Source organism: Tamandua tetradactyla, chromosome 21, assembly GCF_023851605.1.
Source record: "Tamandua tetradactyla isolate mTamTet1 chromosome 21, mTamTet1.pri, whole genome shotgun sequence".
Classification (NCBI taxonomy): domain Eukaryota; kingdom Metazoa; phylum Chordata; class Mammalia; order Pilosa; family Myrmecophagidae; genus Tamandua; species Tamandua tetradactyla.
Genome location: NC_135347.1, coordinates 14,138,083 through 14,154,638, shown reverse-complemented (window position 1 = coordinate 14,154,638; position 16,556 = coordinate 14,138,083). Strand labels below are relative to the sequence as shown.

General features: G+C 35.8%; 2 protein-coding genes and 1 long non-coding RNA gene across 6 annotated transcripts in view; 1 reads left to right on the top strand and 2 right to left on the bottom strand.

Moving 5' to 3' along the window:
• The window catches only part of PGGT1B (protein geranylgeranyltransferase type I subunit beta), an 80,557-nt gene extending 73,678 nt beyond the window's left edge, over positions 1-6,879 (bottom strand). Inside the window, exon 1 of one of the 3 annotated variants that reach the window (XR_013167002.1) lies at positions 6,143-6,879. Coding sequence is in view for 1 of the 3 variants with exons in the window: in XM_077138918.1 (XP_076995033.1) it covers positions 6,143-6,282 (140 nt within the window). In the remaining 2 variants the exon portion in view is untranslated. The other 2 variants (XM_077138918.1, XM_077138920.1) reach the window with 2 other exon arrangements.
• Positions 6,312-14,919, top strand: LOC143665487 (uncharacterized). 2 transcript variants are annotated; one of them, XR_013167004.1, is made up of 3 exons: positions 6,319-6,709; positions 9,482-9,622; positions 13,898-14,919. It is a non-coding gene; the product is annotated as an uncharacterized LOC143665487 (long non-coding RNA). The 2 variants fall into 2 exon arrangements; XR_013167003.1 differs by lacking the exon at positions 13,898-14,919 and having other exon boundaries at positions 6,312-6,709; positions 9,482-9,637.
• The window catches only part of CCDC112 (coiled-coil domain containing 112), a 56,079-nt gene continuing 49,205 nt past the window's right edge, over positions 9,683-16,556 (bottom strand). Inside the window, exons 7-10 of the mRNA XM_077138917.1 lie at positions 13,048-13,461; positions 11,131-11,226; positions 10,440-10,558; positions 9,683-10,232 (exon numbers count right to left, since the gene is read on the bottom strand). Coding sequence (XP_076995032.1) covers positions 10,190-10,232; positions 10,440-10,558; positions 11,131-11,226; positions 13,048-13,461 — 672 coding nt within the window. The 3' untranslated portion in view covers positions 9,683-10,189. The remainder of the gene's footprint in view (positions 10,233-10,439; positions 10,559-11,130; positions 11,227-13,047; positions 13,462-16,556) is intronic.

Here is a 16,556-nt window from a genome sequence, read left to right as displayed (position 1 = left end):
CTCATAAAGGACTCCAGTAATAGGATTAAGACCCATCCTGATTGAGGTAGGCTATTGCTTAACTGAAGGAACCTCATCAAACGATCCTACTTAAAATGGGTTCACACCCCATATAATGGATTAAATTTAAGAACATGTTTTCTTGAGGTAATACAGCTCCAAATTGTCACAACCACCTTGTTAGAAATGCAGCATCTCAAATCCCACCCCAGATCTCTGCAATAAGAATTCACATTTGAAAAAAAATCACCAGATGATTCATATTTACATTAACAATGGATGCACTGTTGTAATACCCTGTTTGTATATTTCTTTCTCTTTTTGAGATAGAGAATGGCAATTTAATAGAGGGATAGTCAGTGATATATCTGTACTAATTAATCAATCCACTTATTTATCTTCTTCCTTTTTTCCTTTTGACTGCAATGCAAATGTGAAAGCTGGATCTTTTTTTTTTATTGACAAATCTTCACACACACGCAGTCCATAATGGTATACAATCATTGGCTCACAATATCATCACTTAGTTGTGTATTTACCACTATGATCATTTTTAGAACATTTGCATCACTCCAGAAAAAGAAATAAAAAAAAGAAAAACTCATTCATCCTATACCCCTTACCCCAACCTCTCACTGACACTAGTATTTCAATCTAGTCAAATTATTTTTCTCCTCATCTCCCCATTGTTTATTTTTTATCCATATTTTTTTCTCATCTGTCCTGTCTATACCTTGGATAAAAGGAATATTAGACACAAGGTTTTCACAATCACTAAGACACACAGTAAAAGGTATATAGTTTTCCAATCATCTTCAAGAATCAAAGCTACTGATGCTTGAAGCTCAACAGCTTCCCTCTAGTCATTCCAAATATACCATAAACTATAAAGAGATATTTATATAATGCTTAATAACTTTCAGGATAACTTTTCAACTCTGTTTGAAATCTCTTAGCTGCTGAAACTTTATTTCGTCTCATTCTCTCGTCTCCTTTTTGATCAAGAAGGTTTTCTCAATTCCATGATGCTGGGTCTCAGATAATCCTAGGAGTTTTGTCCCACGTTGCCAGGGAGATTTACATCCCTGGGGGTCATGTCCCATGCATGGGGGAGGGCAGTGAGTTCACCTGCCAAGTTGACTTACAAAGAGAGATCACATCTGAGTAACAAAAGAGGTTCATTGGGGGTGACTCTTAGGCATGATTATAAGTAGGCTTAGCCTATCCTTTGTGTAAAAAGTTTCATTAGGGAGAACCCCAAGATCGAGGGCTCAGCCTATTGATTTGGTTTTCCCTGCTGCCTGTGAGAATATCAGAATTCTCCAAATGGGGAATTGAATATTTCCTCCTTTCTCCCCAGTCCCCCAAGAGGACTTTGCAAACACTTCTTTATTCACTGCCCAAATTACTCTGGGATATATTGGGGTATGACACTAACCTGGACAAACCAACAAAATCTCACACCCTATTCAAGATTCCATGTACTTATAGTGTTCAATTAAACTGACCATACAAGTTAAATTACGTAACATGCTACCCCAAATATAAATATTGCACCAAATAAATGTCTCTCCCTTTGGTCACACATAGAAGTTGAAGTTTTAAAATACAGACGATATCATCCTTTACTCTGTATACTGATCTACCCCAGTCCTATCCAGATCAGCATCATTCAGATCTCTAGTCGAAGTCTGATCCCTTTTTCAACATTTTAAATAATTCCTGTATGGGGTAGTGTGGATTTTCATAGATTCAGAGCCCTAACTCTAAGTCTCAGGTATTAAACAAATATCTGAAGTTTCTGGGAACAACCAGGTTATCCTGTTTGTATATTTCTTTCTCCTACAAGGCAAACAGTTCTCAAACTGTAGTATGTGTCACAACCTCTTGGGACGCTTGTTATGATATAGATGCCCGGGTTCACATATAGATTCCAGTGCAGATCTAGATAAGGGCCCAGCATGTGCCTTCTAGAAGGTACCCTGATTTTATTAAGAGCTTCCCACTGTCAACACTATACTTTGAGAAATAAACTGCTAGATGGTGATGTATTTAAGAAATGGGAAGGAATGAAAGAACAGAGAAGGGGATTATGGTAGGCAGCATGATACTTGGGGGGAAAAAATGGAAAGACTAGAATGTGAATGCTTTGCAAAATAAGTTAATTTCCTAACCCCTTCTTCTAGAAGAGTAAACATAATAATATGAAGTGGTCTATATTATGTTCTCAATAAAAGCCTACTCCAATTCCCATTACCCAAATACAAATAGGAACAATAACTCAAAATCACAAACTCCCTAATCACTCATAATAAAAGAAACATACTAATTGATAAAAAACACAATCTAATGTTTAATATTCACCGAACAAGTATTATCTAACACTTGAGTTAACTAGTAACAACACCTTTCATAAGTTAATAAAAAAGAAGAACCTTAGATGAAACAGTATACTTTTTATTTTCTTAAAGCCATTATCATTAGAAAGGTAAAATTCATTCATTCCTATTTGTCAGGGAAACTGGGGACTAGAGTAATTTTGCCAAAATGGTGGATCAGATAATGTCTAAATTTACGGTCTAATACTAGGTTTCGTAAGAGTCAGCTGTTACATGTTCATAGTGAAAAGAATGGGAACAGTGGTTCAGTGGTAGAATGCTTGCCTTCCATTCAGGAGACCCAGGTTCAATTCCCAGACCATGCACCCCCAAAAAACAAAAACAAAAACGAAAAAGAAATGGGTACAGAAACACCTGAATCATTGATTTAACACCATATCCCCATTAGTAGACATACAGTAGATACTAAATAAACGCTGTGGAATTGAAATGCAATATTGGGCAAGAACTGTGACAGCCAACATATTAGTCTGCCTTAAAACTGGTATCAGTAGAAATTTGAAGGTAGAAGGTTGGAGCTTCTACACAAGTCAATCATGAATCACACACACCACAATGGACTTGATACTAAACTAAGGAAAGTAAATACAGTGACTTAGTGGGAGTAAAATGAAAATTTTAAAAAGTAATATATGCAGGTTATCTTAAATGTGGTATTAAGTGAGTTCTAAAAAAACCAAACCTGATTAAAACTATTCTATCCTAGTGACAAAACACTTCACATAAAAGAATGTAACTAGAGGGTGCAAGGGTAGTTCAGTGGTAGAATTCTTGCCTGCATGCAGGAGACCCAGGTTCAATTTTGACCAAAATTCAACAAATCGTGTTGCATGAATGGGACAGTCACATGGAAAAATAATGAAATGTGACCCCCACTATATACAAACACATACAAAAGAATATACTTAATATTTCTTTACTAATGCACCAAGGTGCTATATTATCTAATACCATAATACCTGGTATGGATTTTAAGATTATAAGATTATTAAATTGTTACATCAGTTGTTAAATCCAACAATTACTGCTGATTTATCACTTGTGTTTTCAGCAGAATTACAGTTTACTACCAACATGCATTAGTCTAATATGATTTTGTCCATGCTGGAATATAATAGAATAGATAAATCAAACACATCGGTATTCTGAAAATACACCCACAGACCTAAATTATAGCTACAAGTAAAGTTCAACTGTTTTCAACAATCACAATTTAACAAAACGATGGAAGATATATCCAAATGCTTTGAATTCACATAAAATTAATCCCCACAAAAATCTAAATGTGATTTATCAACATATTTAACACCCCTATATCACTACAATGGACTGGATTTCAAAACTTTTAATTTAAAAATTTAGGTATGGGCTCTGCTAGTCAGTCAGTACTGAAGGAGAAATGAATATAATGCTTTACTCTTTCTTTTGCAAGAATCTGTTCATCTTTCAACAAACAGTATTTACTTAGTATTTTTCACATGCCAGAAACTATTCAAGGCCGTAGGTATAGTGCTGTCCAACAGACTTTCTGAGATGATGAAATGTTCAAGAGAAAATGGTAGCCAATGCGGTGACTAAGTTGTTGAAATGTGGCTAGTATAAATGGATTTTCAAATTTGGTTTAATTTTAATTAATTTGAATTTAAAAAGCCAGATGTGGCCAGTGGTTGCCATAAGGGACAGAGCAGCCCTAATATTATTGGAGTAAAGAAAATGGCAAGCAAGCCTTCAATCTTGGGGTTTGTTAATGTGAAACTTATCCCCACAAAGGATAGGCTAACCCTACTTAAAATTAGGCCTAAGAGTCACCCTGAGAGAACCTCTTCCGTTGCTCAGATGCGGCCTCTCTCAGCAACAGAGCAAGCAAACTCACCGCCCTCCCCTCTATACGTGGGATATGACTCCCACGGTGTAAAATTCCTTGGTAACGTGGGACAGAAATCCTAGAATGAGCTGGGACTCAGCATCAAGGGATTGAGAAAACCTTCTTTACCAAAAGGGGGAAGAAAGAAATGAGACATAATAAAGTGTCGGTGGCTGAGAGATTTCAAACAGAGTTGAGCAGATATACTGGAGGTTATTCTTATGCATTATACAGATATCCCCTTTTAGTTTAAGGTGTATTGGAGGGGCTGGAGGGAAGTGCCTGAAACTGTAGAGCTGTGTTCCAGTAGCCATGTTTCTTGAGGATGACTGTATAATGATATAGCTTTCACAATGTGACTGTGAAAACCTTGTGTCTGATGCTCCTTTTATTTACAGTATGTACAGATGAGTAAAAAATACGGATAAAAATAAATAATAGGGGGACAAATGTTAAAATAAATTGAGTAGACTGAAACACTACGGGGCATAGGAAAAAAACAAAGGTTAAAATATATTGGGTAGATGGAAATACTAATGGTCAATGAGATGGAGGGGTAAGGGACATTGTATGTACCAGTTTTTTCTTTTTACTTCTTTTTCTGGAGTGATGCAAATGTTCTAAGAAATTATCATGGTGATGATATACAACTATGTGATGATATTGTGAGCCACTGATTACACACCAAGTACGGAATGTTCATATGTTAAGAATGTTTGTGTTTGTAGGTTATTTCGTCAATAAAAATATTTTTTTTTAAAAAAGGAGAGCGGCAAGGATTCTAACTTCATGAAATTTGCATTTCAATGTGAAAGAGAATAAATATTTAATTTCTGACAGTGATTGGAGGGGGTCTCTTTTGGAAGTATTAGGGAAGCCCTTTCTAAAGAAATCTGAATTAAGATACCTGCCCCTATACACTCCATAGAACTCTATGCCAGCCTAGAGCCTAGAACTCAAGGAATCTCATTCGTCCTGTTCAGCTGTACTCCAGCTGATACATATCTGATTGCGTGTGCAGGCACGGTCTATAAAACTTCAAGAACTTACTGCTAGACGTTGTTCAAAGTACACCAGAGGCTCAAAGTTCAGAAATGTGGGGAAAGATCAAGGCAAAGATAACCCACTTTCTCTTCCCCATTCAATACATGGAGCTTTAGAGCCTCATTTTAAAACACAGTTTAGAGCACAGATAGCCACCTCGTAACGCTCTTTTTATCCCCAGACTTTTACCCTCTAAACGACTATTCAGTTTGTCTTCTGCCAAATCATACTCAGCCAACTCCAACCATACCAAGTCTACTGCAAATACATTTTAACAAGCTACTATACCCAACGCGCAATTTTTTTTTTTTGCCAATCTTCTCCGACCATTGGATTTTACAATTTCTAGAAAGTAAATTTCGATTCAGATCTTAGAAACTCTCTGCTGTTACTACATAATGAACACCATATATCCTCTCAATTAAAGGTCAATGATTTTAGGGAGGAAAGGGAAGCAAAATAGAGGCTATTTATCCATAAACACGTTGACAAACGCTTTGTCCTTTTCTTTTTGTAGTCGGAAGTAATGAGGCGGAAAAAACTGTCTCAGATAAGGTGGTGACTCAGGCTCCGGGACAGGGAGCAAAAAGGAAGCTCATAGGTGATAGGAAAAACGGTTGTGAAGTAGAAAAAACAGGATCTGGAGATTCCAAAATCCCTCGATTTAAAGCTTCGCAAACCCTCCCGCCGTAGCTCGGAGTAGTAAAGGTCTCTGCAGACCCACCCGAGAACCGGCAGCTTCCTGTCCGCGCCGGGTTAGCTAGCAGGCTCTGCTGTGCCTTTCCGTTGGGGCCAGGGACCCGTTCCAGCCAAGCTGACTGTGATCACGAGTTACCTGCTGGTCTCGAGCGAAGAGTAGCGCTCAGGCAAGACTTGTAGGCAGCGCTGGAAGAACCGCACATGTCGGTCCCGTAGGAAGTCCAGCCGCTCTCCTTCACAACTCCCCACAGAACGGTCGCTCTCCGTGGCCGCCATGTTGCTCCGGAAATTACGTCCCGCGCGACCCGGAAGCAATTGTAGTGCAGTCCGAAAGAGCCTCGACCCGCCAACCTGGCAGCGGAGGGAGGGGACCGTCCAACCGGCGAGGCGGGGACTGGGCGTGTTGCCACCACAGGCCCGGTAGGTGATTGAAGCCGCACCTGTCAACGGAAAATTTTTGGCAGCGCTTTATTTCTCTGGTTTCTCCCTAGGAAGAGCAAGACCCAACCGTTTCTATTCCAGTGCCCAAAGGTTTGGAAACATCTCCCATTCTTTGTAAAATCCAGCCCACAAATCCTTCCGTCATAACTCTTATCTTCGTTCGATATTTAGGAGTAAGTTCAAGGTCAACAGCGTCAAGTTCGCTTTGAGGAAATCAGGGCCCGAAGCGATGTAAGGATGGTATACCTGCAAACACGGATGGGTCAGTATAAATTTAGTAACAAGACTCATTTTCGAAGAGTTAGTTTTAAGCTGAATGGGTAGGTAAATTAAAGCTACAAATCAAACTGTGGAGATAAACACTTATAAGTATTGGCATTTAGAAATTCTTCCCTAAAAAAATAGGAATCTCTAAAGATGTATAGACACACACACACACACACACACACACACACACACACACACACAGAAAAAACGTGTGCATATGTACATGCATACATAACATACATGCATGTATATATGGATAACTACTTGCATAATTTTCTTTTACAAATCTTAAAGATTTTACTTTTTGCTTCAGTCACTGGGCTACCCAGCATCAAAGCAAAAAATTTTTTTAATGGTGCATCAATTTGTAAATACAAAATAATAAGCTCAACATGTTCTCCAACTGAAAAATGAAATAACATGGTTTTACTATTTTCATTTCTGTAAAATACAGAAATAATTGTGGGGAAAAAAAGGATTTAAGTTGTTTCCGCCATGTGCTGGTTTGAAAAGATGTATGTCCCCTAGAAAAGCCATGTTTTAATCTAAATCCCATTTCATAAAGACAGAATAATCCCTATTCAATACTGCATGTTTGAAACTGTAATCAGATCATCTCCCTGGAGATGTGATTTAATCAAGAGTGGTTGTTACGCTGGATCAGGTGACGACATGTCTCCACCCATTTCATTTGGGTGGTTCTTGATAAGTTTCTGGAGTCCTATAAAAGAGGAAACATTTTGGAGAATGAAGAGATTCAGAGAGAGCCAGAGAATAACGACATAGCCACGAGAAGCAGAAAGCCCACTAGCCAGTGACCTTTGGAGATGGAGAAGGAAAACGCCTCCCAGGGAGCTTCATGAAACAGCAAGCCAAAAGAGAAAGCTAGCAAACTAGAACAAGCCATATATGAGCTAACAGAAGTTTGGATATAATTTGAATTGGCTTTCTCAGAAAATGCATTTCTTAAATGTACCCTTTGGTCTGTAGTTATCTTATACTTATTCAACCTCCAAAGTGCCTTCCATAACTCTAGGTACTAGTAGCTACCTATTCACACATATTCCTATATGTCTTTAACAAATACTATATTAACAAACTGTCCAGTATGGGGCCTTGGTCCTTCTCCATAAACATGGAGGCCACAGTTCTTGCCCTTCAGATTTATCAGTCTAGAGGAAGTTTTCACTATTATAAGATTTCTCTGTCTCTCTCTCCCTCACACACACACACACACACACTTGCACACATCCTCAAATGTTTGAAGATGTTCAAAGTGGAATCATATAACACATATTTAACGCACACTTCATACATGCTTAGGAAACACAATACTATTCTAATGGCCATTAAAGGGAAACCATACATTTCATTTGGTTGGCAATCAAGAACCAGCAATCTGATCCAACTCAGGAGGAAAGACTTAAGTTGGACTCTTGAAAGATAATATATTCCCTAGGAAAGTGAAAGGCTTTTCAGGGGTCACTTTGACCATACAAGATTTTTGTTACATGTATGACAGATTCTAACTTTCACATAAAATGCTACTTTACATTATTAACTAAGAAGTGCAGCCCTTGTCATCATAGTATGGGAATGTTAGAGCATCTAAGTAATTGATTGATATTCAGTCATTAAATAATTAAATTATATACAGACATTGGAAAATACATGTAATGTGATTATAGTATAATAACATATGAATTCTGTGATTTTTAGCTATATAAATATGTCAGTATATTTTTGGAAAAAAGTTTCTCTGGGATGCTGGAATTTCAGGTCTTTTATAACATTTTTTCTTCTGTGATTTTACCAAATTTCTTATTAATATACTTTTTAAAATAAACTTTTTAACACAGTATAAGAAATGCTTATTTGACATCTCTTCTATGAGCCTTAATGAAAATATTATCAATTATGTTTACCCAGTGTCCTTTATATATAAGGATCCACATAATAAATTCCTCATTTATTTCAGATTCAGTTAGAAAGAGGTTTCTTCAGAGGAACTTCCATGCTTTCTTTTATTAAAAATAAACAAACAAAAAACCATAAGAATCACATCACATAGCATGCTTACCTTAGATGCCAGGAAACTGAAAGCTGATTTGTGTGCAACAAAAAGCAACATGTTAGAAAGCAACTCTAGAAAACATTTACTTTTCTGTATCTTGTAACTATTTGGTTCTGTGTTTACATTCCCATACCCCGTTCTATATTTTTAATTTCATAACTGTCTCCAATCATTTTAGAAAGTTATAGAGAACAAGTAAAATAAATAGGCATTCCTGATCAAGAATGTTTTATGCCAGTTCTCTCATTCTGCACCAATAATTCTATTATCAGAATTCAGCTTCCAAAATTTGAAAGCAATCTACTTTGAATAATAACTGTGAAATTACAAAAAGTTTTGACCAATACTCACAGTAAATTTCTAACAGTGTCATTTGACCTAAAATTATCAAATTAGAAATAAAGATACTCTAAGACAAGTTATAAGAACTAGATTTGCTATATTTATAATGTATATGGTCCCTTTCCTATAAGAAGGGAACTCATTAAAGTCAGTAAGATTTTATAATCTAAAAAGTTGAGTTGAATTAAGCTGTATTTTCAGGTACAAAAGTTTATAAATTTTTAAATGAACTCTTTTGACCTAATTGTTAGTTTAAAAAAACTCTAAAATACTTTAAACACCATCAAGAGAAATCATAATATTCTAAACATCAGATGACATTTAAGAACAAAGAATTTTTGTATTTTGCAGAAGCAGAAAAGAAAATTGCATCAGCCAGGAAGATGTAAAAGACATGAAGATTTTATGTGTGAAGTCCACAAAGGCTGAAGGGAAATTTGGAATAAGTGAAGGAAACCACAAAGTTTATTATCAAATAATACTATTAATAAAGTATGTGAGATGAGAGGTATATTTTAAAAATAGTAATTCTGTATACAAAACAAAACATGCTTCAAACAAATACAAAATATTTATTACACAAAAATGAAGTAACTGTCAAACTACCAATCTGTTAAACTTAGAAAAAGTATTAACTTCATATTACATAATTCTAAGAAAAACAAAAAAAGATTTTTTACAATTTTGTAATTCAAGCCAACTTACCTCCAAGCTTTAAAAGTTACAAAATTTTGGTTTAAAAAATGCCACTCTATAATAGTCCCAATTTTTATGCCACGACAGAAACAAAGTATTTTCAAAATGATCTGTACATATAAATGAAATGTTTGTAACAAACTTATTTCAATAACATTTGTATCAATAGCTGCCCAACGTGAATTAACTACTAAATGCTTTTTTTAGGAAACAGTAATGACAATGCCATCATGGAACTTAATACCTGTCAATTCACATATAATACAATTAATAATCAATCTGACTGGGCTAGTGATAGTTAAAGAATATTGTTACTGGTATAACTGAATATATTAACATTTTCATCAACTGAATACCATTATCTCATATTCTTCTCTGTACTTCCTGTCTCCAGGTTGGAATAGCCCTAAGGGGAAAAAATAAAAGAAATTATAAATATACAGAAAACAAACAATCCTAACAGATTAAATGATAACAAAAAATGTATAGATATGTTTTATCAAATTTTTATTGTAGAAATAATACATATTCAGAAATTACAAAAAATAGAAACTTATATAAAGCAGTTAATTAAATTATTATAATGTGGTCACCCATTCTAACTTCTCTTTACCTATGTGGGATATGTAGAAGTGTCCCAGAGCCAGTTGGTCCTATCTTTTTGGTCCGTTCTTCCCAACCTTTGGTAGGTTTGTAAAGCCTAGAAGGATCTCTACTAACATTGTTTTCAACCTGTAATGAGAACAAAATGAGTAGCAGTTAATTTATATGAGCTATTAGATTTGAATTAATAAGTAAGAAAGATCCTTGGTATCAGAAAGCAGTTTTAAGAAACAATCTTTCTGTAAGCTAAACAATAATAAAATTGTTAACCTCAAACAGAGAGTGAACTTTTAGTTATGTTTATATAGCAAAAATTTTTAAAAATCTGGACTACATCAGTGTATTAATAAACTGTCAACAACATCTTTAGTTCCAAGAATTACCAGTGAGACCAAGCAATGCTCATAGCTGCCACAGGTCTAAAACAACGGCTCATATAGAAAGAATGAAGAAAAGGATGGTGAGAAAAAAGAGAGAAATAATGTAGGGTGAAAGAAAAAGAGGTGCTCAAATTATGAAATCATAGAATTCAACCAACTGTTACACTAAACTATGTTTCTTAATATGTACAAAAAAAATAAGAATGAAATTTAAAGGAGATTGTACAGAACTAAATCTGTATATTAAGAATATGGACTTGACATCTGTATACTTACAAATCATATGATTTTAAGAATAAAAATAATGTCAATATAAAATACCTTTTCTTTTAATTTTGTCAGTCTTCGTTGTTTTTCTGCCTTTTCATCTTCCTTCGCTTGTCTATCTAGAATTTTCAATTCAAGTTTATGTAAATCCTAAAAAAAAATACACAGCAAAACAGAAAGTAAAATTAACTTGAATTTGGTCAAAAGCTTAGCTGTTTGCCAGTAAAACTGTATCCTAAATATCAATACTTCCCCAATATTAACCTTTTCCAACAAAAGTTAAGAGCTTTATTTTCTCTGATTGGAATGAAGTACGTGCCTATTCTTTCTGAATCACTTTCTTTTGTCCAATGCAAAACTCCTTTTTTTTTTGGCATAGGCAGGCTTTGGGAATTGAACCTGGGTCTGCGGCATGGCAGGTGAGAATTCTGCCACGGAGCTACCATTGCACTGCCCCAAAACTCTGTTTCTTTTTTTTTTTATACTTTAAAATTTTTTTCATGGGCAGGCACCAGGAATCGAACCCGAGTCCCCAGCATGGCAGGCGAAAGTCTGCCACTGAGCCACCACTGCACCACCCTCTTTTCTTTTAATAGATGAGTTACGTCCATTTTTACTTATTAACTTAGATATGCCTGATTTTAGTACGCTCATATATTTTTAATTTTCTGTTAAAAGTTTTCTTTTTTCTAAATTGTTCACCTTATATCTTGTATGTTGTTTTTCTCTTTGCATGGGATCTTTTATAATTTAGGAAGATTTTTAAATATATGGACTTAAAAGAAATGAACTAAAATTTCTACTATTAAGGTGTGTTTGGTCTTTTTTCTTTGAACCTCCCTTATTTTCTGCTTTATGAATGCTGCTGCTATTTATTTCGATGCACAGATATCTATAATAGTTATATATCATTTGCACTTTTTCATTTTAAAATGCCCTTCCTGTATCTTGTTTAATATTTTTTTAACTGAATTCCATTTTGTAATATAATAAGATTGCAGCCCCTTTCTTTTGTTAGCATTTTCTGGTATATTTTGTTTAAAATCACCTATAAGCCCACCACGGCAATAATTTGGATTCCTTTAAGTATATATCAAATATAATGCACTGGGACCCTGAAGTACAGGGATGAATGAAAAGGATCAAAATCTCTGCCTGATGTATGAATCTATCTTTCTCCAATTTTCCTTTTTGCAAAATTTTGATTATTACCTATGGCAAAATAATTTTTTATTATTTCCTACCAGAAATTAAATTTAGACTTTCAATAAAAAAAAAAAATCTTTGCCTTCATGGAGCTTACATTATGGTGGAGAGTTGAATAGTGAACAAATAAATTCCCTGTGAGTAAAGCCAGTCCATCTGGCAGGAAGACAGGAATTCATGGCCTGTCCTGTCCTACCTTTTCCAGCCTTGTCCCCCATTGATTCCCACCTCTTACTTCATACCCCACATATACTGAAGTGTTTAGTTTCTCCACAAACCATGCTGTTCCCTCTGTTAAGAAGATCTCCCCTTTCCTTATCCTCATTTCCCTTTTAAGATTCAACACAAAAGGGGGTGCAAGGGCAGTTCAATGGTAGAATTCTTGCCTGCCATGCAGGAGATGCGGGTTCAATTCCTGGCCCACACACGTCCCAAAAAACAAAAGATTCTACAGAAGGATCACTTCCTCTCTGACCCTTGTAGCTGTGGTAAGCTTCCCTCTCTGTCCACACTCCAATCACCACACGATTTACGATTATCCTGAAATTCCTACTTGCACATCTATCTTTCTCACTAGACGAGAAGCTACTAAAAAGTAGGGAGCATGGCTTATTCATTTTGGTGTATTAATGCTACATTAATGCTATCAGACTGTACAGGCCCATATATAACTAGCAGTCAATACACTTTTACTGAACTGAATGAATCTGGAAGTAATATTTCCATGTATAGCATTTAAAAATTATTTAGAAAACATTTACTTACTCTTTCTTGAAATCTAGAAATTTCTTCAGCAACAGTTTTTCTTTTTTCTGCCTTTTCTGCCTTTTCCCTTAGCTCCTTTTCAAGCCTCAAAAATTCTTCCTGTTCTTTCTTCTGGTGGGTGTAACCTTCAAGCAGTAATTTTAGTTTAAACTGGCGTTGGCGTTCTTTCTGTTGCTTTTTCTCTTTCTCTTCTTCTTCTTTTAACTGAGAAGCATATTTCATTGACATTTCTATGCTTTTCTGTTTTTTCCAAACATCAATTGCTAGTTTTTGTTTAATTCTTTGGTCTTCCTTTTGCTTTTTATTATCTCCTTGTTTATTATGAAAAAGCATAGATATATCCTCTGCCTTTTCCTTTAACTTGAAAATTTCCTCCTTTTTTTGCTGCTTTTTAATTTTCCAATTCTGAATAGACTAAAGGATTTAAAAAGAGGAAGAAAAATTATTTTTAAATAAACAAAACTATTTTAAAATAAAGCCTTAAGAGTGACAACAGCATGATGGTGACATAAGATCCCAAATCTTGTGCTGCCACAGAAACATTAAAAAATAAGCAGAAACTCTCAGAAAAAACTTTCTCAGAACTCTAGAGAACAGTGAAATATTTACAGCAATCAACTGAACACTGAATAAAGAAAAAGGCAACTTAAAAAATGGTAGGAAGGGGGTGCAAGTGTAGTTCAGTGGTAGAATTCTCGCTTGCCATGCGGGAGACCTGGATTCGATTCCTGGCCCATGTACTTCCCCAAACAAACAAACAAACAAACAATTCAACAAATGGTGCTGTAATAATAGGAAACTCACATGGAAAATGAATGCAATGTGACCCTGTATTTTTTATTTTGTACAGAATACAAAAGAAAAACAAGGTAGGAAAGTTGCTGGTGGGAATACAGAATGGTGCAGCCTCTTTGGAACTAAGTACAGAACTGCCGTCTGATCCAGCAATTCCATTACTAGGTATGTACTCAGAAGAACCGAAAGCAGGGACACAGACATTTGAACACCAGTGTTCATAGCGGTGTTCACAATTGCCAAAAGACAGAAACAGCCCAAGTGTCCATTAAATTATGAGTGGATAAACAAATTGTGATGAATACATATGATGGAATATTATGCAGTTATAAGCAATGAAGTTCTGATGCACACAACAACATGGATGAACCTTAAGAACATTATGTGAGCAAAATAAGCCAGACACAAAAGAACAAATACTGTATGTGGTTTCACTAACATGAAGTAATTATAATGAGCAAACTCTTGGAGTTAACATCTAGACTATAGGTTACCCAAGATAGAAAGAGGGGAGAGAATGGGAAACGATGCTTAAGGTTTACAGCATTTTTAATAAGGTTGACTGTAAATGTTTGGAAATGGATAAAGGTGATGATAGCACAATACTGCAAGTGTAATTAACAGTGCAGAGTGTGAATATGGTTGAAAGGGAAAAGTCTAGGATCCTTTACGTCATCAGAAGGAAAGCTAGAGGATAAAACACGGGACTATATAATATAGAGAAATCTGTTCTGTACAATGACTGTGGCTAATGGTAAAAAAATAAGAACGTTATTATATGAACTAGAACAAAAATACGTCACTATTACAAGGTGTTAATCATAGGGTGCTAGATGGGAAAAATACAATTAATGCCAACTAAGGATTATAATTAAACAGTAACACTGTAATATTCTTTCATCAATTGTAGCAAAGGCACTATACCAAAGCTAAGTCAATAACTGGGGAGTATAAGGAGCATTGATTTTTCTTCTCCAGAGCAAGGAGAATGTTCTCAAATTGATTGTGGTTGTAAATGCGTAACTGTGATTATACCAAGAGCCATTGATTGTACTTTGGAATTCTACGGTGTGTGAGTACAACTATTAAAAATACTGGTGGGAAGCCTTGTGGTATTTTTTACTAGGCTCTTCCCTATTCTTGCTCAGCAGTGGCAGCTCATGCTTCCAATACAGGTCCCTGGTTCCAGGTTCCAAGGGGAGCAGAGCACCCATTATCACAGATTGGAGTGTTCGTATGTCTGTTACAACATGCCTGAGAGTTGCCTGAAGGACTGATTCAAGGCACTTACCTCTGTTGCACCTGTCCCCAAACTCACTTTGGATGGAAATGTGGCTGGAGTGGCCACTAAAACAGAGAAGAATCAAACCATAGCCATCTGGAGCAAAAGACTATGGTTGAGACATAAAAAGTGCCTGGGGCCCAGGAGAAAAGGCTTGGAGAATATCCTAGGGAAAGTGAGGCAACTGCAGTTTTTCATACAGAGGAATTTGTAAGGCCATGTACATGAATAGAGCAAGATGCCTGCTCAGAAAGGACCTGAGAAGACTAACTTTTCACCACAGGCTGTTCTTTAGGCTCAGTGTTAAGGCTAACCCGGCACAGAGCCAATGTGCAAAACAGGGAGTGTAGGGTTTTTGTTTGCTTCTTTTTGTTAGCTCTCAGCATTCAAGGAAATATCAATAAAAATAAACTTAAAAAATTCAACCTCAAATCTTTCTTTCTGGAAAGAATACTGCCTGCAGGAGGACGCAGGTTGCTTAGGTTTTAAAGGTGTTTCTTTTTCAATCAATGCACTTCTTTTCTACTTCTGTTCTAATAATTTAATGTATCTTTGAAAAAAAAAAGGATAATGTAATTTGGCCTTCCTTTTCCTCTCTAAATTTCCAAGCTCACAAGGACTGCACCTCATGTAGAATTCTTCTTTCCTTTATCTGCCCTTCATTTTCACAGACCATATTCTTTGGCTCTAATAATCCCTCTCATGTTTCCAAATATTTCCAGGCATAGTATACTTTCTGAATGACCACTGGTCAAATATCAGAAGAGGAATCAAAAGCAGGGTGGGCTCTGAAGCCATACTATTCAGGACCGAACTCTGGCTTTGGCATTTACAAGATATGGCCTTGGATGAGTCCTTCTCTGTCCTCATTTTGTTCATCTGTAAAGAAGTAGGTAGTTCCTCTCTCATAGGGTTGCTGTTAAGATGAAAGGAGTTGGTGCCTGGCTTAATAAGTGTTTTATACGTGTAAAAACAAAAATAAATAAATAAATAAAATAGCTCAGTAGCTTTCTAAAGGAGCAGACACATTAAAAAAAAATTCTACCCACCTTCTTTACCTCTTAAAGGATGCATCCACTGAATTACTCCTCCCAACCCCAGGTCAGGAACAGTATTTCCTGATATTCTCTCAGGGTATAATATTCATCCATTCATTTATTAATTAAAGAAATCCTTATTTTGATGGTTAGGTTTATACGTCAACCTGGTCAGGTATGGTACCCAGTTGCCTAGTTAAGCAAGCACCAGCCTAACTATTATTGTGAAGACATTTCATGGACTTAAATCATCAGTAAGTTGATCGTATCTATGACATTACATCTACAATCAACTAAGGAGAGTGCACAATAAGAGACATTTAATTCAACGAGTTAGAGGCTTTAAAGGAAGAAGTAATGACTTCAGCAATCAGAAGAGAGAATTTTCATCTCTA